This window comes from Fusarium keratoplasticum, chromosome 15 (assembly GCF_025433545.1).
Source record: "Fusarium keratoplasticum isolate Fu6.1 chromosome 15, whole genome shotgun sequence".
NCBI lineage: Eukaryota > Fungi > Ascomycota > Sordariomycetes > Hypocreales > Nectriaceae > Fusarium > Fusarium keratoplasticum.
The window spans coordinates 97,499-120,209 of NC_070543.1; the positions used below are offsets into that span (position 1 = coordinate 97,499).

At 50.6% G+C, this 22,711-nt stretch overlaps 7 protein-coding genes across 7 annotated transcripts; 6 read left to right on the forward strand and 1 right to left on the reverse strand.

Annotated features, from left to right (window-relative positions):
- Positions 1 to 102: 102 nt before the first annotated feature.
- On the forward strand, positions 103 to 3,422 carry NCS57_01486800 (uncharacterized protein; the record flags this gene model as incomplete). Its single annotated transcript, XM_053064453.1, has 6 exons — positions 103 to 619; positions 673 to 807; positions 864 to 1,134; positions 1,196 to 1,970; positions 2,652 to 2,761; positions 2,930 to 3,422. 6 exons carry the CDS (start codon positions 103 to 105, stop codon positions 3,420 to 3,422), a joined length of 2,301 nt encoding a protein of 766 aa, XP_052906081.1.
- A 476-nt stretch (positions 3,423 to 3,898) lies between these two features.
- Positions 3,899 to 4,999, reverse strand: NCS57_01486900 (FAD/NAD(P)-binding domain-containing protein; the record flags this gene model as incomplete). The annotated part of the gene is made up of 4 exons (XM_053064454.1): positions 3,899 to 4,077; positions 4,103 to 4,270; positions 4,327 to 4,909; positions 4,994 to 4,999. The coding sequence occupies 4 exons, from the start codon at positions 4,997 to 4,999 to the stop codon at positions 3,899 to 3,901; spliced, it is 936 nt and encodes a 311-aa protein (XP_052906082.1).
- A 5,101-nt stretch (positions 5,000 to 10,100) lies between these two features.
- On the forward strand, positions 10,101 to 12,027 carry NCS57_01487000 (MFS domain-containing protein; the record flags this gene model as incomplete). Its single annotated transcript, XM_053064455.1, has 6 exons — positions 10,101 to 10,115; positions 10,179 to 10,519; positions 10,572 to 10,694; positions 10,752 to 11,389; positions 11,447 to 11,846; positions 11,901 to 12,027. 6 exons carry the CDS (start codon positions 10,101 to 10,103, stop codon positions 12,025 to 12,027), a joined length of 1,644 nt encoding a protein of 547 aa, XP_052906083.1.
- A 713-nt stretch (positions 12,028 to 12,740) lies between these two features.
- Positions 12,741 to 14,012, forward strand: NCS57_01487100 (HNHc domain-containing protein; the record flags this gene model as incomplete). Its single annotated transcript, XM_053064456.1, has 3 exons — positions 12,741 to 13,074; positions 13,173 to 13,498; positions 13,548 to 14,012. 3 exons carry the CDS (start codon positions 12,741 to 12,743, stop codon positions 14,010 to 14,012), a joined length of 1,125 nt encoding a protein of 374 aa, XP_052906084.1.
- Positions 14,013 to 16,364: 2,352 nt separating this feature from the next.
- Positions 16,365 to 17,429, forward strand: NCS57_01487200 (CrtC domain-containing protein; the record flags this gene model as incomplete). The annotated part of the gene is made up of 1 exon (XM_053064457.1): positions 16,365 to 17,429. The coding sequence occupies one exon, from the start codon at positions 16,365 to 16,367 to the stop codon at positions 17,427 to 17,429; it is 1,065 nt and encodes a 354-aa protein (XP_052906085.1).
- Positions 17,430 to 18,092: 663 nt separating this feature from the next.
- NCS57_01487300 (uncharacterized protein) lies at positions 18,093 to 19,390 on the forward strand (the record flags this gene model as incomplete). Its single annotated transcript, XM_053064458.1, has 2 exons — positions 18,093 to 18,775; positions 18,829 to 19,390. The coding sequence occupies 2 exons, from the start codon at positions 18,093 to 18,095 to the stop codon at positions 19,388 to 19,390; spliced, it is 1,245 nt and encodes a 414-aa protein (XP_052906086.1).
- A 1,106-nt stretch (positions 19,391 to 20,496) lies between these two features.
- Positions 20,497 to 22,088, forward strand: NCS57_01487400 (uncharacterized protein; the record flags this gene model as incomplete). Its single annotated transcript, XM_053064459.1, has 2 exons — positions 20,497 to 20,739; positions 20,793 to 22,088. 2 exons carry the CDS (start codon positions 20,497 to 20,499, stop codon positions 22,086 to 22,088), a joined length of 1,539 nt encoding a protein of 512 aa, XP_052906087.1.
- Between the last annotated feature and the right edge of the window lie 623 nt (positions 22,089 to 22,711).

Here is a 22,711-nt window from a genome sequence, read left to right on the forward strand (position 1 = left end):
AGGCTCTGCCAGAATGGGATTTGATCCTGTATAAAAGTCGACGATAATTCTCTCCAGTTCCGGACTCACCATCTACCTTTTCCCACTCTTTCTCACCACAACATGCTTCTGAGTACTGTCACATTGGCCCTCCTGGCTCTAGCAGGCGGCACACTCGGCCAGACCAACCCAACATGCCCGCTCCTTGGCCCTGTCTTTCCTCCCGTTCAAAAAGGCCTGGCAAAGTCTGCAGCCGTGAAGAGTGCAGTTGCAAGACTGACAGACGAGTTGAACGAGGTTGTCAAAAAAGGAACTGATACCACCTTGTACGTCCAGGCCTTTTCGGGGACAGACAAGATCTTCGGCTATGGGTACGCCCCGCCAAGCACATCTGGCTCGTTGACATCGGGAACTCTGGATGAAAACACCGTGTTCCGTATCGGGAGCGTCTCGAAACTCATCACTGTCTACGCGCTGTTGGCTGAAGTTGGCATGGAACGGCTCAACGACCCTGTCACCAGATGGGTTCCTGAACTGGCCAGGGCCATGAATCATCGAGACGGCCCGGTTAAGAGCCCACGATGGAGTGAGATGACTATCGGCCAACTCGCTAGCCATATGTCAGGAATAGAACGGAACTGTAAGTCCCCAGTAGCTGCCTTTTTCATAATAACTAACCAACACTCTCACAAGTTGGACTTTTTGACGTTGGCCTCTTGGTTAAGGCCTCGGGCGCGAATCCTGAGGAACTCGGTTTGCCAGCTCTCAAGGTCCAAGATCTACCAAGTTGCGATCTCTCAGTTGGCCACAAGGCTTGTACTCGAAAAGGTTAATAGAGAAGCTCAACGTTCTTCCCGGAATATGTCTAACTTATGATGCTTTAGAATTCTTTCAAGGCATCACCGACAGAAATGCTTTGGCGTTGACATCGACCTCCAACACGCCCATCTATTCCAACGCGGCATTCCAGATCCTGGGATATGCCCTGGAGGCCATGACCAATAAGACATTTGAACAATCTCTCCATTCATCGCTGCTTGAGCCGCTGGGGCTGGACCGCACATCCTTGGAGGCGCCAAAGAACAGGAGCAATGCCATAATTCCCGGCAACGAGACCACCTCGTGGTGGGATATGACTTTGGCCGGCGCAAGCCCGTAAGTGTTGCCCTTTCTCGATGCGACTCTTGTACGGCATAGTATCTAACCGCCCCCGCAGTTACGGTGGCATGTTCTCGACGGCAGCCGACCTGACAACCCTTGGACAAACCATCCTTCGCTCATCCATCCTCCCTGCCAACGAGACTCGGGCCTGGCTCAAACCTCTCTCGCATACCTCGGAGCTGCAAATGTCCATCGGAATGCCGTGGGAGATCCGACGAGTACTGCTGCCCACCTCTCTCAAGTCCAACAAGACTCGCGTCGTCGACCTCTACACGAAAAATGGCATGCTGGGACTCTACAGTGCCTTTTTTGTTCTTTCGCCCGATCACGACTTTGGCTTTGTCATTTTGCTTGCCAGCGAATCTTCGGGCCTTGACATGTGGCCTGTTCTTCCTAGCCTCATGACCGACACGCTGCTCCCTGCCGTCGAGGAGGCCACAAGGGAAGAGGCCAAAAGAAGATTCGCAGGCTCGTACCAGAGCGCAAGCGGAAAATTGGAGGTCGGAGTCGACAGGGACCTCCCAGGCCTGTCAGTCCGGAGCTGGACCAGAGGCAAAGTCGATGTTCTGAAGACGTTCGAGATGGCTTTCGGTATGGGATTCGGCGGGCTCCGACTCTACCCCTCAGGGCTGGAAGGAAACGGTAAGATCAGATTCAGAGGCGTTTATGAAAACGAGAGGGAGGTGTCTATGCCGGGTAGCGTCGATCCCTGGGCTGATCTTTGCATGTCATGGGGCGGCGTGGATGCTCTCAAGTACGGCGGCATTGGCATTGACGACTTTGAGTTTGAGTTGGATGGAGGCGGCAAAGCAACTGGGATCAGGCCTAGGGTATGGAGAGAGGTTCTTGCTAGGGTCGCAAAGTGAGTGGCGGCAGTTATTAGAATGTATCCATGTTCTCATCGTAAACGAGAAGAAAGCGCTGGTGTGTATTTCTTATCTCCCTGAAATACACTACTGATATATACTACTACTATACACTTAGTGCGTCCTCTTAAATAAGAGAAACACCTTATCCTCCCCTGGCTTGCCCTGGAAGTTATCAATCGTATGCATGATTTCAGGCGTTGTCTCTGGATGCAGCTCCACAGCAAAGTTCCTCAGGATAGTGCCGATATGGATTCGCGTCTGGGTGATAGCGAGACTGCGGATGTTTAAGCTTGACAAGATCCAATCATGCAGCAAGTGACTTGGGGATGTGAATGGGGCATGTCATAGAGGAGATGTTTCACTTACTTCTGACCAACGCACGCGCGTGGCCCAGCTGAAAACGTAAGCATCGTGGCCGCCATCACTGAAGTCGGCTCCTTCCACCTTTCGGGCTAGAAGGCCAGCGGTTCGGGTTCTTGGCCAGCTCGTACAGGCCGTATGTGATAGTCGTGGCGGTGGTGTCGCCCCCGGCGAGCCTAGGTGTTGCGTCAGTCACCTTTCTAGTTCGTGAGCCTGGCTTGCCTTGATACTGGCATCTCACATGATCTCCATAATCTCGGTCTCAAGTTCCTTCTCCGATAGATTCTCTTCCGGACACTTCTCTCCGTGCTCGATGAGACGCTGCAGAATGTCGACACGGCTGGAAGCCCTTCCGATCTGTTTATGGTATCGCCACTGGGCCAGGCCCCCTTGTGCGTGCTTTCATGTGCGGTCCACAGCGCGCCGCCAGTCCCCCAACCTCTCGCCTAGCATCCAGTCCGGGAGCTTGTCGATCCACGGAAACACTGACTTCAAAACGCCCCACGTTACGCTGTCATCGAAATCCCTGACAAGTATCCTAACATCAAATGGATCTTCAGCCACAACGGCGGCTCGTTCCGGTACCTCTTCCAGCGCTGCATCCGTACGCTGTCGGGCTCCAAGCTCATCGGCGTCGGAGGGCCGGGCGCAAGGCAGGTGAACCGCATCGCCGAAAATAACGACGGCCAGACACTGCAGCACATATTCAGCGGCGGCAATATATACATCGTGTGCTCGCAGGGAACACCTACGCAGACCTTCTTGCTCAAAAGCCTAGGCATCCGCGCCGAGAATGTACTGACCGGCAGCGACTGGCCCTTTACCGGCAAGGATGACGTCGCGCCGACGCTTAACGAGATGTACGGGCCGGAGAAAAGCGGCATGTACACGCCGCAGGAAGTCGAGATGATCCGCATAGGCAGCGCCCTGAGGTTAACGCTGAGACTGAAGGCAGAGTACGTCAAGAAGGGTGGATCAAGGAGCAGCAGAGAAAGGCAAGATAAGGAGGGAGCCGTGTTCTCGCTTCCGACGCAGAAGTCTCTGGGTATATAAAGGGATAAGTGTAAAGCAGCAGCAGCAGCAGCAGTAGCTAGATAGCCTATCTAACTTATTCATCTCAAGTCATACCCTACCTACGCTGCAGTAGTTCATGATCTAGCCCTTATGGATACACTCGGTATTCTCCTCTAGCACTTGGATTGACGGTGATGGCGTGGTAGTCTTCCACTGAAGTAGTTACGACCCTACTCCCCCGTGATGATAGGTAACTTAGCTCTCATAGTCTGTCATTCTGATCCGCTAGCATTGCGACTGCCACGTGTAAGGGGCCAGGGCAGCCAACAATGTCTACTGTTACTCCGTCCTTGGCACCAGGCCGTTTCTACCGTCCAGCGCCAAACCATTTCACTGGGTTGCAACGTAGCTAGCTTTGCAAAGTTTTGTAAAGGATATTTAAAGGAGAAGCCCGTCTCGTTCAAAGCTACAGCTGGCAGCACCTATATGCTGTTGAGCCGCGGCCTAAGTATTCTCTAGTTGAGAGATCCGTTTCCGAGATCATTCCCCTCCAGAACAACCAGCTGTCCTGTGGCTGCATCCGCACACTCCATCTTGATTCCGGGCTGGTTCATCAACCTTATGGCCTCTGGCGTCATACTGTAGCTCCAGTGATAGTCGGAAAACGCAACGCTGTATTGGCTGTATTCCCGGTCTGACATGCGTGGACCGTCGCCAACTCTTCGGGCCCATCTTCCTCGTGTTTTCGATGACTCTTCGAACGCGCTCTACCCTGAGCTCGTCATAGATGAGAAGCCGTTCTTCAATGTCACTGAGCTCTGCGCCTTTCAGGACCACACGGAGGGCTTCTGCACCCTCTATGGCCTGGCAGGCCCCCTGGCCTTGGTCTTTGCCAAGCAAAGCCAGCTTTGGTTCAGATGAGGTTAGACTTGTCTTCACTTACGCGGACCCATGGCATGTGCGGCATCACCGATGAGGCAAAAGTGACCCTTGACCAGTGTCGATAGGGGATCGCGGCCTCGTAGCTGCCAGACTCCAGTATCCTCTGCCATTGACAGCATCTTGACGACGGCTGGGTGAAAATCGCCAAATGTTTCCACCATTTCCTCCGTAGATGCGCCCTTGTTCCACTGCTGGCGGCGATCTCGGCCATCAGGGAAGATACAGACAAAGTTCATGGTGTCCCAGCTTGAGCATGGATAGATGACGATCCGTCGCTCAGGATGCACTATCATGAGGACCTTGGCACACTTGAGAAGGGGAGCTGTGTCTGGATCGTCTCTAAGCCGCTTACTCGGCACCATGCATCGATATGCCGAGAATCCCGTCTTCACGGTTGGGAGGCGTCCAAACACAGAAGTCCCTGCATCTGATCGTATGCCGTCAGCGGCGACGATGAGGTCGCCTTCAAAGGTCCTCCCGTCCTCCACGTGGACGGCCATCCTCTCAAGGTCTACCTGGTAGACCTTGGCCCCCAGCACGAGCGTGGGAACCGTTCCGAGGCCGTCCGGAGACAGGGCAGCGCGCTTCAACTCTTAGTGGATATCTTGCCGCGAGAAGTACCACCACGGGGCACCATATCTTTCAATAAGGGGCAGCAGCCAACTTACATTCATAGCGAGGGTGATCGCAGCTCCGAGCTCCTGGTTAGAGTTGGATGCTTCCAGATGACGACATCATGGTCTTCACGCAGCTGGAGGGCTATAGAGAAACCCGCGATCCCCCCGCGCTCTGCTAGCGCGACGCGGCTATCAACCTGGGAGACTCAAATGGATTATCTGCTAGGGAGATACTTGTATTCAGTTGGTTATGTTCAGCGGTATCTAACGGGTAAAAATATTTCTCCAAGAATTAGTAAAGGACTGATCCTTAACTATATCTCAACATCAGAACACTTTTTAGCAGAAGTTCCTTGGAAGTGTTCTATTAAGAGTCAATAGCTCAGATATATTTAATAGATTTATTCTACTTTTCAACCTGCAGCACGTTCTTCTGGCCCAGTTATCCCATCGAGGGCCGGGCTTCAACTATAACAAACAACACATTATCAGCCGCTGTCACGGTCGACCACTGTGGAAGAATATTAGGGGACTACAAGCTGTCTCCTGGAGCAGACGCTCTCCCGTGTACTTGAGAATATCATCACAACGGGCCAAGGTCAGATCACAAAAGATAGCTCTAAGGGGCATCATTACACCCACTTAAGCAGAATAAACGGGTGTGTGTCCAAGGCAAGGGAAATTTTACGAAGACCCGCGACCACCCCCTAAACACAGGTGCAAACCCTAACTCTGAAGAAATCACTGATTGGAATAATCATTTCTATCACCTATCTCTCTCGTTTCTCCAACCTTAACTTTGTCCATCGCTCTCTGATCGATAACTTGTCCAGGTCAAGTTCCATCAAAACAACACCGGATAAACTGTGAAAACTCTCGTCGTATGATGCTTCTTCCAGCACTGAAGAGAAGCGCGGATAAGTAAATTTGTATTGGAGTCCTTTCAATTATCCAGCGGTTCTCGCGTAGGAAAGGCCTGGCATCTTCGACAAACGCATGGAGATCAGGACAATCGGCTTTCTGCGTTGTCAAACGTCAACAAGACTCCTTTCCCTAATTCGAATATTGGTAGTGAATAAAATACCTCTGTCATTTCCTCGAGGCGATTCATCGCCAGGATCGCCACATGTATCTACCTCATCAAGCTGAGTGCCTCGAGCCAAACCAGGAACTTCTGACGCAGAAACTGGTAGATAATTCCATCAACCCCGAAAAGACAGTTGCGTCTCTCCTCATCCACGTAATCTAGATGGTTAATCCAGTTATGGCAAGAGCACTGCAAGTGCTGCGGAATGCGATTGTCGACAGTACCGGGTGCCAGACCTTCAACAAGGCCGCCCGGATGTTGAAGGCCGCACATGTCCTGGCAAAGACCATTCCTCATCAAGTCGATGCACTTTACCAACATCGTTTCATGGACCTCTTCCGGATATACTCGGAACTCAGACGGGCACTGCTCGCTTAGAAGAAATTCTCTCAAAGAGAGATGAATCAGGGTCAACGACCCGTTGTCCTGCTCGGGAATGTTAACCACAGCACCGAATACAGCGACTTGCAGTTTGAGGTTCTTTTCTCCCTTCGAGAGGACAGTGTGGCGATAGATACCGGCCTGAACAAGACAGCGATGGTTCCTAGAATTAACTTGATCTCGTCCGCTGCCTTCTGCTTCTCTCTCTTTACTCTTTTGCCATGTCGTCCGACGTGATGGTACTCCAGAATGTTCTTGCAGACATGGAATTGATGCGCATAGATCTCTCGAAACTCATCATTGTCCTCTAGAATAAGTCGTAATCGACCGTCGAGATCTTCTTCGTCCAGCTCATGATCAAGGAATCGACAGGCCACAGAAGCACACAAGAATAAACCCCTGCCATCTTTCTCAGCCTCTCGATTTTGTCGTTGTTTAACCATTCCTTCGGCCACTCTTGAGTATTGGCAATTCGTGACAACGTGTGTTTGAGAGACTTGGAAATGCCGTCAATGCCGACCACCTCGGCTCCCTCTACAGCGCATGCGCCGTCCCCATCATTAACAAGACTCTGACTCCCAATCTTTTCGAGTTAGGTCAAACGATAGAGGCCCCGAAGAATTGTCTCGGAAGACTTGGAGATGTAGATCTCCTTCCGGCTAGTGACCAGGATCCAGATTTGAACCTTTGGCTTTTCGAGGTTGAGGTTCTGAAGAAGTTGAAGAATGTCTCTGGCGTTTGAACACTCATCAAGAGCATCTATAACCATGAGGAACCGGATGGGCGAAAACACCTCCTCGTCAAGAGACAAGAGAGGATCGCGGACGAGCAAGCGAAGCTGCTCACTAGGTGACTTGTTGTCGACATTGAGATTGTCTTGGATCGCCTTCGAAATGTGACTCCTGAGTCTAGGTACGCCAAGCATCGCGCGACAGTAGTGACAAGATTCGTCACTGAGCTTCGGCTCTTATCGTCATTGTTGAAAAACCAACTGGCTCCAAGTAAGAGAGATGAACGCGGACGTCCTGGAGTGGCAAAGGGCTTGCGCTGGTGAAGACGTTGAGCAACGGTCAGGGCGACACTGGACTTGCCAGTACCGGCCAAACCATGAAGCCAGAATACGAAGGGAGCATCTGGATCTTCTACCCAACTTTGAATCGTATTCAGGGTTTCGATCTGGGTGCCCTCGAGGCAACCACCACGTTCTTCCACCTCTCGAGAGTCGAAGAGAGCTGCCAGTACGGGCAATGGAACCATGCCGATAGTGCACCAGAAGTCTGATCTGGTAGCGAAGAGCGGTTGCATAAAGGTTGACAATCTCCTACTCCATTCTTTCTATAAGAGAGGAGGTTGTTGGGTCGTGTCTGATACGCGGTAAGTGAACTGTATTTCTGTAGACCGGGAAGAGGATACGCACTGCTCACTTTGGCGCAGCTCGTTCAGTCTGTACTCAACCACGTTGCTCTGCAGGATAAGGAAGCAAATATCCTCGAATCCAGTAGCTGCACCTTCATCCTGCTGGAACACGTTTTGGAGAAACTAGACAACGATCAGCAGGGCAGTCCAAGTTGTTGACTAGGTATGGACAGTGATCTGCTAAATGAATATATCATCCCTCCCGGTGCTTCGCTGGTATCAACACACAGACAATAAGTAGAGACCTAGTAACCATTCATCCAGATGATGTTTAGCTTACTGGCCAGCAATCCCAAGGAGTCACTTGGATGTAACACAACTGGTACTGAATTATAGGAGTTGTTGATCATTCACAATACTAGACAATATGTCAGCTCACGGGCGATGCTCGGGGCAATAAAGTGTTTCGTTGGTTAGATTCCGTCGAAACTCCCTGTGAACAAAGAAGGAGAACCATATTCAGATTTATTCGCTGGGCTTGCCCTCAAGTACCCTCTGTCTTCTGTGTCTCCCGATGCCTCCTCACCTATGCTACCTTACACTCACAAGCTCGCCCACGTACGATGGCCGTTGAGAAGCGGGTGAGAGAAGCCAAGAGCGCGCTGAGCCCCCCCCCGTGGCTACGACGCGTCGCGTCTGGCGGGTCCTTCAGGTCCTGAATCACTAGCGCGTCCTTTGATGCCTAGAAAGAGGTGGTCGGCAGGACTACCCTGTAGGACGATAAATACAACACACACACACGATGGCCGTTAAATTTTTCAATACCCAGTTCATGCCTCAAACGAGTTTTGGTGACCTCTCTCTACGTTGATGGAACAAATTTCCCAATTCAGGTCACATATTGCTTCTCCGGCTTGGCCAGCAAGCCAACGAGAGGACATTACTAGGGTGTTTGCACGATGGGGCATCTCATCCATGAAACATGCCATCCCGAATGTAAAGAGAATATCAACGTAGCAAGACGCCAGAGGGACGGGTAAGGTTGTTACTCTCAAGATCTTGAAAACTCATCAACTCTCCCTGATGTGAACCAGTTCAAATTGTCTCATCTAGACGACTATACCCTTCAGATATCACCTCTGTCACCTGTACACTGATTGGTGAATAGCCAAGCTCATCTTGTCACACTTCGCATTCATTTTGCATCGAATCAGCAATTAACGCTCACAGCTCTTCGCCTCAAGCGTTGATGACAGTAGCATCGATTCGCGGTTGCGTTGGGAGTTCTTGCTACAAGTGTGAGAGTAAACCGAGGGGTGTTCAAATGGGCACGGAACTAGATGCACAGTGTTTTGGCCGAGCTAAGGTAGCAGATTGGGCATTGAGCAGCCGCTGCGGCATTAATTACATTGACCGAGCCTCTATTAGAGGCCTCGCGAGGAGAAACATCGCTTTGGGATGCCCAACTGCTGCCCGAAAAGCACTTCAGTGTTGTGAGGCGGCCAGAGACGCAGAGTAAGACTGGAAATACCCTCAGGAGCAAGGTGACCATGAGTCGCAAAATGTCCCCCATGCTCCTCGCAATATGGAACCGCGGACGATGCAGGCATTTCCGCCGTTGTTTGGAAGCCGACGTTCTTCGGTGGCTGTTGTGACCGGTCTCTCTGACCTTGTAGACAAGAGAAAGAGTTCAACAAAATAATGGCTCGTCAAAATCGATCCCTTATCTCGGCACTTGTCCAGGCTCACGCGGGAGCAGTGCCGACTTAACCGAACCCATGAATTGATCCCCTCTGCAGGCCATCATTCAGCCGAAGATTGCTAATCAGATATAAGCAACTCAGTTGGCCAACGACGACTCAGATTCCAGGCCAGCCCGAACCAGACCAATAATTTTCGGGCACACTAGCCCGTAATAGCCCATCATGTCCAAGTCTATACCAGAAAGACATGGACTGCCGACGCTGGGAAACTCTATTACCCCGCAACCCCAGACACAGCAATCCTGGTTAGGCATTTCCCCTGATGACAGCTTCTTTACAAACATGTGCCCCAGATCGCCGATCTACTTGCCGACACGCTGTACCGAAACTCAAATAACTTGAAGTTTCCCCGCTATCGACATAGTAAGAAGCCTCTTGACTGATTCTAGTCATCCGAGGCATCATGTCTGCCTCGGGGTGCCCTCACGACATGAAGACACGGCAATCAGACGATAGGACGAGCCTGTAGATAAATCAACGGTATTTACATTTCATGCCAGTAGTCGTGGCAACAGAAGTTGACAGTTTGACTTGCGACTAAGCTGAAATTTCCTTGCTCGATTTAATCAAGATGCAGAGCCAAGCGGTTAGTGAATGTTTGTCCCTTGCAAGAAGCACTGAAGACTAATCTCGACCCTAATGACACCAGGAACGTGAAAACGTTCAAGATGAACTCCAGATTGAGGTTCTTCCGGGAACCGAGATCATGACAGACATTGGCAAACACCGATTTGTCAAGACGGAGCAGACAAATCAAGTTCTCGTTCCGCAGCCGTCTCAGGATCCCCACGACCCTCTCAACTGGAAGCCTTTGTGGAAGTTCTCTGCAATTGTTTGTGTATCAACTATGACTTTCACGCAGGGATTTGCTCCACTGGCTTTGGCCCCGATGTTTCCTGACCTGATCAGAGATTATAACAGCAATCTTGAAGATGTCATCCAATTCACAGGTGTCACCATCTTGATCCTCGGATTCAGCAACTTCGTCTGGTCAGTTCTATGATGATGCATATACGATGATGAGTTACTAAAGGAGAGATAGGGCACCTATTTCTACTTCTTTCGGTCGTCGACCCGTATATCTTGCATCCCAACTTATTTGCATGGCTTGCCACATAATCCGAGCAAAGGCTTCAACATACGGGACGTTTATGGTAGCTTGCGTGTAAGTGTATCCCCAAGGACATGTTTCCAGACGAATGCTGACAGCAGTGTCCTACAGGCTTAACGGAATCGGGGCAGGTCCTTCAGAGATCCTCCAACCTGCTGTTATCGCCGACATCTTTTTCCTTCACGATCGAGGAACATGGAACGCGCTGTACTGGGTTGTTTATATGGGGTCACTCATGGTGGCACCGATCATCGCCGGCCCCATGGCGGACCGTACAGGCTGGCAAAACTTCTGGTGGCTAAACGTTGCGGTCACTGGACTTTCAATCATCCTTGGCATCTTTGGGTTCCCCGAAACCAAGTGGAATCGCATCGATTCGATCGAGGCTGAGCTTGACACCGATGTACAGGTGGCAGTTCCTACTCAAGACGTCAAGCACCCGGCTCCCGAAGGCGATATTGAAAAGTCCACGGCTGTACCCGACCAGTCTCATGTGGAATCCGTTTTAGACCCGAATTTGGGTAAGGGGAGCCCGTCGAAGCAGCAATGGTTGTTGTTCCAGCGCGACTCATCACCCCTGCGAAGCATTCTGCTCGACCTCTGGACTCCGTGGAGACTTTTCGTGTATCCCATTGTCCTTTTTGCTTCTTTTGTTGTCAGCTGGAGTTGCAGCAACTTCCTGATCCTCAACCTCACCCAGTCCCAGGTCTTTGCCGCTCCTCCATACAACATGAGCTCCCAGTCCATCGGTATGCTTCAAAACTCACGCAGTTCTAAGCCTTGCGGTAGCGGCTAACAAGAGACAGGATTCCTCAATTTTGCTATTCTTGTCGGCGCTTTGATTGGCCTGGTCACGGCCGGACCATTCAGCGACTGGGTATCTGCAAAAGCAACCACCAGGAACGGCGGTATTCGTGAACCCGAGATGCGTTTGCCGGCCATGATCCCCTACGTTATCATTATGATCTTTGGCAATGTCATCACATCTATAGGATACGAGAAGCAGTGGCCGTGGCCAGTCATTGTTGTACTGGGCTATTCGTCGGCTGGCATACAAGTTGCGGCCCTGCCTAGTATTGCCAGTACCTATGCAGTGGACTGCTATAAGCCAGTCACAGGGTCACTCTTTGTTGCTATAACTGTAAACAAGAGTCTCTGGGGCTATGGAATGGGTAGATTCATCACTCCATGGACAATCGAGGCGGGGTAAGGCTACACTTGGACTCACAGAACAATGATCAAAGCTAACAGGCTGTGTAGGTTCATGCCCGCATTCATGACCAACATGGCGCTCACGGTTCTATGGTGTGGCTTGGGAGCTGTCTTTTACTTCTATGGCAAGACTTTCAGGAGATGGACAAAGAGCAGCAATGTTCACCAGATGTGAGGTTCCTGCGAGGAGAATGGGAGGGCTCTTTCTAGTCTTAAAGTGACCGGTTACCGGAAGGACCAATTTCTTTATTCTTCTTCTCTAGAAGCAGATTGACACCGGCATTTCCGTTCGATGGCTTTAGTCTTGTCTTTTCATGATTTTGCAGGCTCGTGACTGGGATACTCATGGAGAGACCACGTAACGCCGTTGCCGCGGCTCGTTCCGGCCCATGATCCTGAGGCTCCATTGACGGCAGGGGGACCCTGGATCGAAGCTTTGCTGGCATTCACCAAGTGGACCGACAGATAATCAGATCAGGGACCAGATATGTACAAGCCTCCTCACTGCCTGCATCAACAAGTGGAGAGCCTTTGCTTGGCTGTTAGTTTCTTGCGCTGTTAACGGATAAGGGTCACATTGAGACATCCAGTCATCGCAGTAAGCCGGGGAAAGTCAAATCATTGACGAATTCCAGCTTCCATATTAAGAGACTTCTGATCATCCCGAGGGAAAGGGCTGGACCTGACTTGCTGGTTTGTGGGTTGTTGTTGTTAGGTAACTAGTTGCCGTCGACGGGAGATTCTGGACCTCCCATCATGTGACGGTGCAAGGTGGGCCTAGAAATTCTGCCGTCTTATCGCCATCACCGCCTGCCCACATCCTTCAACAGTACCTGGGTGATTTCATCAACAAAGAATCTCAACATCATTGCCATAACTTCAAATACGATGGCGCCACCCGCGCTTCCGCTTCATCGTCATCAATCATCCCTCGAGGGCATAATTGACTTCTCCTCACGGCCACCTCTATCAGTCGATGATCGTGCTTCTGCTACCCGTCGGTTTTACCAAGTCATCAACCATTTTGATAACGATGACATTGGACAAAATCACGACAAATATGACCGGATCAAGCTTATTCACTCCACCTATGAATACTCCATCAGTGAAGAATCTCAAAGCAGTCTGCTGATTGCTTTATTTGAGTTTCTCAATCTATCGCCATCAGCTCATGAGGACATTGACTTCCAGGATTCAACATATCGGGCAGAGCTGCAGGCAGGTCTAGACGAGTTCGCTGACTACCTGGTCGACAATTTCTTCCTCCCTCCTGAGAAGTTTCAATTGTGCGGCGATGCCAAGTTACTGACACTTTTGCAGTCAAGGCATTAACCAAAAAGACTCCGCAGCCTACGCCAGCATCTCACTCAGCCGTTATGAGAACCCAGCGCCAGGGTCATATCTTTTCTGGGACACCAGAGCGCATAGCCAGCCTGAGAGGTGCCTGCCTCATAAGAGATCGCTATCGCTGCGTGGTCTCACGCAAGTTCGATAAGGCTGAGGCTTTACGGCGCTACCGCCAACATGATGAACCCGAGCCTCGTGACCAAGACGGTGCTCCTCTGAAGGGTCAAAGCTTCGCCTATCTTGAGGTGGCACACATTCTACCGCATTCACTCACCCGACTTAGTTCTTCCGGGGAGCTGGTAAGAGTCGTTGAGCCTGGAATATGTCGCCTGCTGATTAGCTCTATAGAATCCCTCAAGAGTAGCTGCGCTGACCATACTTAATATGTTTGATAGCGGAGCTGCTTACTTGATTGAGGGAGTCGACATTGATCGACCTGGTAATGCTTTGACGCTTACTCAAAATCTGCATACATCGTTTGGCGACTTTCAGGTCTATTTCGAGCCTGTCGATAATCAGCCACATACGTATCGTATAGATACTGTTCTTCCTCCTGGCTTGGAAGAAGATGTCCCTGTTACTCGAACGCTTTATCTTACTGAGGACAGAAGCATTGACCCGCCGTCGCCGAGACTTCTTGCTATTCATCGTGCCATCGCGCATATTTTACACCTTTCCGCGGCGGGCGAATACATCGATAAGATACTGAGTGATGCTGATGAGCATGGCATTCGATCAGATGGCTCGACTGAGCTTCATCGTCTTCTCAAATTGCGCCTAGAAGACTGGGCGGTTGCCCAGGTCTACAGCTGAGCGGACCAACTGAAAGGCGCTTGGTTGTGTTACGGTTTGAATATACATGTACATGGACGCTCACAAATTTGGGCCAGTTGAAGATTTCCAGGTCGGCTTCTTTGAGGCCTTAATTCTCTGCCATGGCAAATCATCCATCGCCTTGGCTCACCTCAAGTGTGGCACAGGTGTCATGAGGTTGCTAGCAGAGCAACACACCCATTGCTTAGGCATGAGGTTAAAGAAAAGCTTCTTCTTGTTATACTTGATGTAGTCTGCGCAACGGATGCCGCACCGGATGGACAGAGCAGTCCAACTGTCTCCGTTACTGGCTTGGGTGGCCTTGCATTCAGCTCTGGTAAACAGGGCGCGGGCTTGGTGAAAGACGTGGTTAATCTGACGCTTTGTCTTCTCAGTGGTGGTCTCGTCTGCGCCCACTGAAGAGATCAAGACGCTGAGCTTGACATCAACGTTGGAAACCTGAGGGACGTCGACGCAACCTCCACTTGACCATGTCTTGATGGAGCTATTGAGATGTTTCCAGGCTCAGATTCGGCCTTGCCTCCTCAATCGTTGCCTTCGGCTCGGGAGCTTCTCATGCTCCTAATCCGCGCACCATCTGCACGCCTCGGAGCTATCATTTGCCGGCTCATTGATGCGGCCCTATGTACACAGATTGTCGCCCCACGTGGGTTGTCCCATCTCTTTGGCAGCTACTCGATAAGAATGCAAGGCGGCTGTGTCATTGAACGGTCTTGGCACATTTCAGTCATGGCAACTCGGGTAGGGAATGGCATACCCGTGAGCGTCTGAGTGGAGTAGAAGTTGTCGACTGTTGGTTCCGACATGGTAAACAAACTACCGCGGTTCAAAAGGAGAAGGTTGGCATGTGGAACGACATATCCTTTCAAGCTACCTGCTTTCAAGCTACCCCCTACAATTGGCCTGAGCACTGTTTGCTTTTCTGATGTCTCTCCGCTCTTGTTTTCAGCTGCTTGAGTGGTCAATAATCGCTCCTGGGCTCAAAAAGAGTGAATCCGATACCACCCAACGCGTCTCGGCAATTAGATACGGCTCTCTTTAGAACTTTCTATGACCCTGATACGAGTCAAATCACGCTGTTAGTCACGCTCGATATAGGCGGCCGAGTTGGTCATTCAGGTTACAGTTAGCTAGCTGCGATGAAGAATGGCCGAGCCTTTCGGCGGTCTCACTGACAAAAGGGCGTGAACGACCGACAGACTATCCACAGAATTCACGGCCATCATTTAAAGAAATTAAATATTTATATCGCTACGTGAGCCCCGAGTTTCTGTAGCATTCATAGGTAATTACGACAAGACACTTGGAGACCTATTTAAACAAGCAACAACACTATGTGTGATATTAAACTCGAGGTCCGAAAGTACCGGTGTGGGAGAGTCAAGCAAACCATAGAAATCGACTTTGAACCATGCGCCTTTCCGGACGGCACCGGCCACACAACAGCTCAGGTCGTTGTGTCTGAGGTGATGACCCAGGACAGGTGCCCCAACAGACGTTGGTGCACCATGTGTCACCCTCGCCGCGGCTATAATCAGGGTCGGTCTTCTGGCTCAGTCATCCCATCAAGGGCCAGACTTGAACCATCATAGCATCATATCGCAATGCTGACACAGTCGGGGTACAATGAGGTATCAGATATTAAGATAGCGTTTAAAAATAAATTTGGTTGTCTGTAACCCGTGCTGTCCTGCTCTTCTTGTTCTTGAGGCTGTCGCCGCTTTCCCTTGGATAAACCAAGCTGCATCTGCATTAGACAACGCGATCGACACTAAGATATTCCAGGGAGCAGTGTCGGAGTTTCAGAACCCCGAACACTTTTAATCCAGAGTTCCGCCATCCTCTCATTTGCCCCGGAGTTTTAGAACTCCGAACTGTTATGGAGATGAGTACTTTTAACCCGGAGTTCCGCGATCGGCCCATTTACCCCGGAGTTTCGGACTTGCAGGTCCCTGATGGGCTGATGCTGATCACCGGACTTGCGGTATTACCCACGAAACCTAGGGGCAGAACTCCGGATTCCTTTACTACAGAGTAGGTCTGCATGATACCCAACTGCAGGATGTACCTCTATCACCAATGGCGACACGAAAAGAGCGGAGTCAAAACTCTAAATCGACTGTTAAGGTCGTGTGATTCTGGAATGAACCCCCTTAGTCCGAAAATAGCGGTATTGACAAATTTGACATTTCTTTATATATTCAATGTTCCATCTCTCCCCGTTAAGTTTGATGTTCCTTACTTCGTCTCTTCGTTGTGCTTTATGTGCTTAAGAGAGCATCGATATAGGACTTCATTCTTCCCAATACTTTTCACAAGACGGCAGAAAATATGGCTCAGCCGAACCAGGGTCGCCTTCTCACCGATGACGCGAGCATGAGTGAGCTTGGACTGCATCGGTCAAAATTCGAGGAATGGGAGGATGGCCTGCGCAGTCCAAATACCGAAAGTGGGGAGTACGAGTGGTGGTACGCTGATGGACACCTGCAAGATGGCTGGTTTGTCCAAGTAGCCTTCTTCTACAACTCCGAAGGCGCTGGTACCAAGGCAGGACTCATCGATTTCAACATTGCCAAGGACGGGGAAAAGGTCTGCGACTTGCACAAGCGATTTGAGCTGTCGGCCAACTTGCAAGTTGGCAAGGATAAATGCCATGTGCAATTCGAAAAGAGTTCTTTCCGCAGCATTGATGGCTTACGGAAGTATCACATCCACGTCGACCCGGACGAGATGGAAGGCTTCGGTGCCGACGTAACGATTACAGCAGCCACCCCATCCTATCGCCCGGGCACAGGTCGGTGGGATGTGGACGGCCGTCACTTCTCCTGGTTTGTGGCTGTTCCTGGCGGTCAGCTCACTGGTGAAATCATCACCAACGGCACCAAAACAAAAGTTGAAGGAAACGCCTATCACGATCACAACTGGGGCAACGTGCCGATGGAAAATATCCTCGACAACTGGCTTTGGGGGCGCGCTGACGTACATGGTCTTACTATTGTCTCCGCGTCTGTAAGATTTCGTCAGGACTGTGGCGGTCGAGAGGTCCCTTTGCTGTTCATCGTTCAGGGGGATGAGGTTCTGGTGAATGCAGTCAATGAACAGCTTGTGTGCCTAGAAGGGGTTAAAAGGTCCCATCCAGTCACCAGCAAGCCGACAAGCACTGATTGCATTTATCTTGTTAACTCGGCAGGAGAAGGTGCAGCGGAAGTCCGATTCAACGGCCAGAGCAAGGTGGTTGCAACATTCCCATTCCCAACTACCTCAAAAGACTGGGAAACATGGTATACGAGGTATGCGGGACTAGTAACAGTTAACATTGTCGATGGCGAGAAGCGTATTCGCACATCCGATCTGGGTACGTTGGAAGTTATGGATTTCTTCGGCCGGAAGAAGTAGAGTAGGCTTAGGACAGTGGGAATCAGTTATGTATTTAACCGCCATCGCTGTGTTATGGAAGCTGTGTTGCCACTTGCCCATGAAGGGCGGTAGCTCAATTCAGGATAGTTGGTGTGTTGCGTCGTCAGGGGAGGTTTTTTCTGGTAAAGACAGAAGACTTTCATCATCAAACCCATCCACGGTGAATGCCTCAGGAATTCATCGGGCCCTGGGCCTACCTCTCTCACCCACCTTACTCATCCTCTAAAATGTTGGCTAATCACGTGCGTGGCCATCGACTGCGCTCAGGCCGTGGGATTAGATTGGTACTACACACTCCCAAAAATTCGTGAAGGAAAGAATAGCTCAATCCTGTATTGCAGTGCTGGGAAGAAGATGTCAACAGTGGGGTAGAAATGATAAAATAAAAAGGGTTAGTACCTGAGAGCCTGTTGGGTCTTATATTTTAAGAAAATCTGCTGCTGTCACGATCTGATTGATACCGGTAAAGTTGCCTTTTTCGGAAGATTACCAAATTGGGGTTGACGTGGTCGGAATAACGTCGGCGTCTCGCGTTACCCCGCCAATCCTATCACAACATCCCCCAACGCAAGTCATTAATCGCTGATGCTACCACGACAATACCAATACAATGGACCTTGTTCAGCTTGAAATGCCCGGATAATGTCAAACTACAATGTTATAGAGTGGCTACGTGGCATTCCCTTTGATCAATCCCTCTCCAGGCACCATTCGCGCTCAACACTCAAGCGACGCCGCCCTCTGACTCCCGAGTCAACCGATGACGAAGAGATGGCTGGGGGGTCCAAAAAGAAACGTCACCAAGATTTAGACCAAACACCGAAAGCAAAGAAGCTGCAGACTGTAGGGTCCGAGTCAGAATATTCCCTCAGCACTCGCTCTTCAGTCTCCCGCAAGTCCGGCAGCCAATCACCTCAGAAACAATTCAACGCCCTTGGCCGCCTTGACAGAGGCATCGAAATTCGCGAACTTTCCCTTCTTCGGAATTTGGCTCCTGATCTCAAAGATTTTTTGAATACTATGCGCCGGGTGGCTCGTGGCCAGGGAATATTGCCGCTGTCCATGAGAACACCTATCGGGCAGAGTCAGGATGACAGCGTCACCGAGCTCGACTCGGATTTCTATTTCTCTCAAGACAGAGATCAGCTCGGGTCTACCCCTAGTCTAGAGGATGTCAACGACATACTTCAGGCTGCTGCAGAGTGCCAGGGAAACTTCCATGCAGAGCCGGGCTGGAACATGTTGGTTCACAGTGAAGTCCTGCGGCTTGCTTTTAGACCAGCTGGCCTGCCAAAGTTCGAGCACATGGTGAACTTCATGCCTTGGTAAGTTCTGAGGGCCTGCTTCTCAAAATTTCAAACTGACTTGCTTCGGGAAGCTCTACTGCTAGCCTCATCGATGCGTATCTGCCCTCGTCCAGCGTGTCCAAGAAGGTTGACTTCTGTATCTACATCGACCCTGCCCACGACGACGACAACCCACCCACGGAGTCGCAGTCAGCTGTCCTGAATAGTCGAGACCAGCTACCTGATGGAGTCATCAATCATACCGACTACTACCCCCTCCGCGATCGACCTATTGCACTGAGCATCGAGACTAAGAGAACTGGTGAGGGCTGGGATGGTGCCACGCTGCAGCTGAGCGTGTGGCAAGCAGCACATTGGAGGCTCTTGGACCTACTCAACAGTGACCGGGAAGATGAACCTGCACCCTTGCCAGGCTTTTTGCCTGGAATCATCATCCAGGGCCATGGTTGGTATCTCGTCATTGCAACGAGAGAAAACATGAAGACGGTATGCTGGAACAAAATCAACATTGGTTCTACCGACAGCGTTATAGGTGTCTACCAGATCATCTGCGGCCTTCAAATCCTTCGCAGATGGGCACGGGATTCTTACTGGCCTGCCTTTCGACGAATAATTCTTCCCATGCCGACCTGAGATGGAGACGGTTTCGTCAAGGTAATCACCAACACACTTGATCAGCAAGCAACGACCCAGGCATAAGAATGCGGTACTCCATGAGTCATGCCCCTACTTGAGAAGACATGTTGACACATGCCGGGATCATGAACTGGGCAAGCCCATCCGCCTCAGCATGTTCATCCACATCGACCGGCCCCAGGCTTACCAGGCATATGCCAAACCGACCCGAGGAAACAAGGCGCCGGTCAGTCCAGCGTTAGTGGCATGAAACGACGGTTAGAGTTCATCGTAAAATCCAAAGAAGAGGATGCATAATCAGTCAGTTGACAACTTGACTGGCAATAACAAACTGACGAGTCCGTGGTCGGACGAGAGTGTGGACGGTCTTCGGGCTCAGTTATCCCATCGAGGGCTGGGCTTCAACTATTACCAAGAACACATTATCAACACATCATAGCATTATATCCCAATGCTAACACAGTGACCTTTTTTTTGAGGGTGTGGACAAAGGGCCAAAAGAATATCTATAGAAAGTAGCATTATCGAAGTCAGATTTTTCGCTCTTCGAGCAGTGCTACATATTTTATCTTACTGATCCTGTTTTATTACGTCTGGGCGGTAGCCATGCCAATATTTCCACTCCACATCAGTGTTGCCCCCTGGGGCTTGTTCTTCAACCCTACCAACATTTCAGACAAGTCTTTTCAGAGATTGGGCAATTAGCCTCATGATCAACCTTACAAAGAAGTCAAACATAGATTTCTCTTCGGCGACTAAGAAATTCAGGCCTCAACCCCTTATCTTGTCATCTGCGTCATGAAAATAGGAGTGTCTTGTCCTTAGAATTATAAGAAAAGTAGGTCCTGACGTACACGTCCGAGGTGGGTGGCGTCGAGTGAGCCAGGAAGTAAGCATGGCCAACGCTAAGCCCAAGGAGATCTTGGGTGCTCGCCAAATCTTAGTCAGATTTGCCTGTCAGCATTCCATCTTTTCACGCAGCGTGAATCTTGAGCTGACGGCCCAATTCAAGTCATCTCCAGTGTCAGGGAAGCTTTTGTTTGATTGCGTGAAATCTCATCCAATTCCAAGACATCCCTGGAGACTCTCGTCCAAGAGTCGCAATGCAGACGCTTCGGAAACTTGTCCTCGGGCAGACCTGGCGGCCACCAAATTATCCAACAGTCCCAACCGACACAGTGTTTCCCGTTCATTACTTTGATGGCACGCCACTCTACCAGAACAGCATTCATTGCTGGACGCTCAGATTCAATGACGTGCTTGACGCGGACGTGCTCCATGCGTCGTTGGCTAAAGTCCTGGCACGACCTGGATGGAAGAAACTAGGAGGACGCATTCGGATGACTGTTGGTTTCCACAACCCGAACTTTGGTTGATAATGGTCGCTGATATACCGCAGGATAAAGATAAGCTGGAGATTCATGTTCCAGAACCCTTTACTGCACAACGCCCAGCGGTGAATTTCCATCATGATTCATTTGACGTCAGTATAGATGAACACCCCTTGGCATCTACACTTCCCCAAGCCACTCCGGATCGACCGTCAGTGCAAATTGGACCTTCGACATTCAGGGTTTTAGGAGTTCCTCCAGGGATTCCAGTGTGTCTCGAGGACTACCTCAAGTCCGATAGTCCACAACTGACGCTCCATATCGTGTCCTTCACCGATGCAACTCTGGTATCTCTCTGTTGGCCCCATATCGCTGTCGATGCGATGAGCCTTCGCGATATCAGTGCCGCCTGGAGTCTTGTGCTTGCGGGGCGAGAGTCCAACATTCCCCCCATGCTATCCGCCGATGAAGATCCTATGGCTCGAGCGGGTTTTGATCCTGCATTCAACGAGCCACATGTACTCCAAAAACGTTGGGTCATAGGCTTGTGGGCTTTCTTTTGGGCATTCCGCTTCATCCTGGATCTATTATTATGGCGCAAGATGGAAACCAGGACACTCTTTCTGCCGCGCAAAACTGTTCAGGAACTAAAGACTCTGGCTTCATCTTCTATTTCGACGAATTCGTCCCAAACCCCATTTATTAGTGATGGCGATGTCATTGCAGCTTGGTTGTCAGTAATGGCGACAGCGGCCATGTTCCCACCAAGTTCGACTCGAATAATCAGCATCGGCAATGCCTTTGATCTCCGGACGCGTGCACCATCACTTTTCCCTGCTCGGCCAAACGAAGGTTCTTATGTGCAGAACGCCCTCTTTGCCTACTGGACCTTATTCCCCGCTGGTTACATGGCCAGCAACAAGCATAATGCTATTGGGCCTGTCGCACAGGCTATGCGGAAGGCTATCGAAGAGCAGACAACGGAAGCTTCAATCCATACTCTAGCTCGTCTCTCGCGAGAGTCTCTGGAATTCTGCGGTGTGCCCCCGCTTTTTGGAGACACCAGCTCCTTTGTGATCAATCTGACCAACTGGACAAAAGCCCGCCTCTTTGAATTCCCTGATTTCAGACCAGCAATCGTGGCCGGTTCGAAAAGGAGTGGCAGCCAGAGTTCTTCGGCAAAGGAAGAGCAGCCTAGATCAGTGACCAGAGGTCGTCCTGTCTACTATCACGTTCAGGGGGTCAGTCCGAACAACATGCTGGAAAGGAATGGAGCGTTTATCGTGGGCACGCCAGAGGGTGGTTACTGGATCAATGGTTGCTTCCCGCCCGAGGTTTGGAAGTTGATTGAATCCACGTTTTAGGCCGTACATTGCAAATCAGTGGTGCGTTCAGGCTGAAGGCCATGAGCGGCCTTGTGTGATTCTATGAGTATGAGAGTCTATTTTTTTACTTTTTTTTGAATCTCATCTTGCCCCGTAATGATAAACGCAATCAGCCAATATGCGAATAACAAAAGAACAAATCACTTTCCACACCCACGGAGACAACTTGCTACAAGACGCGAGAAAACGTGATACCTTGGGAACACGTGATGTTTTCGCCTAGCCAATCACCATGCGATGATGGCGGGGAGAAGTCACGTGCGATAAGGGATAAGCCAAATTGCCCCTGGAGACACGCGACAACTCCAAGAAACATCACGAATCAACATCAGAAATGGACAGCTCAGCGCCACCGCATCCAGACACTGAACGTACTCGAGCGACCTGAATTAATTCATTCGCCAAGAGAATTCTATGAGGCCATGCACTCGCCGCCCGCTGATGATTATCCTGTAAACTGGTCATCCTGGATCCAGCAGTGGATTGACCATACTGCCTCAAGCCCCCACTTCAAACCCCGAACTCCTCAACCGGCATCGACAAAGAGGCCTTTTAACATGGGCAACACACCCCCACCTTCGATGGATCAGTCACCTGGTATC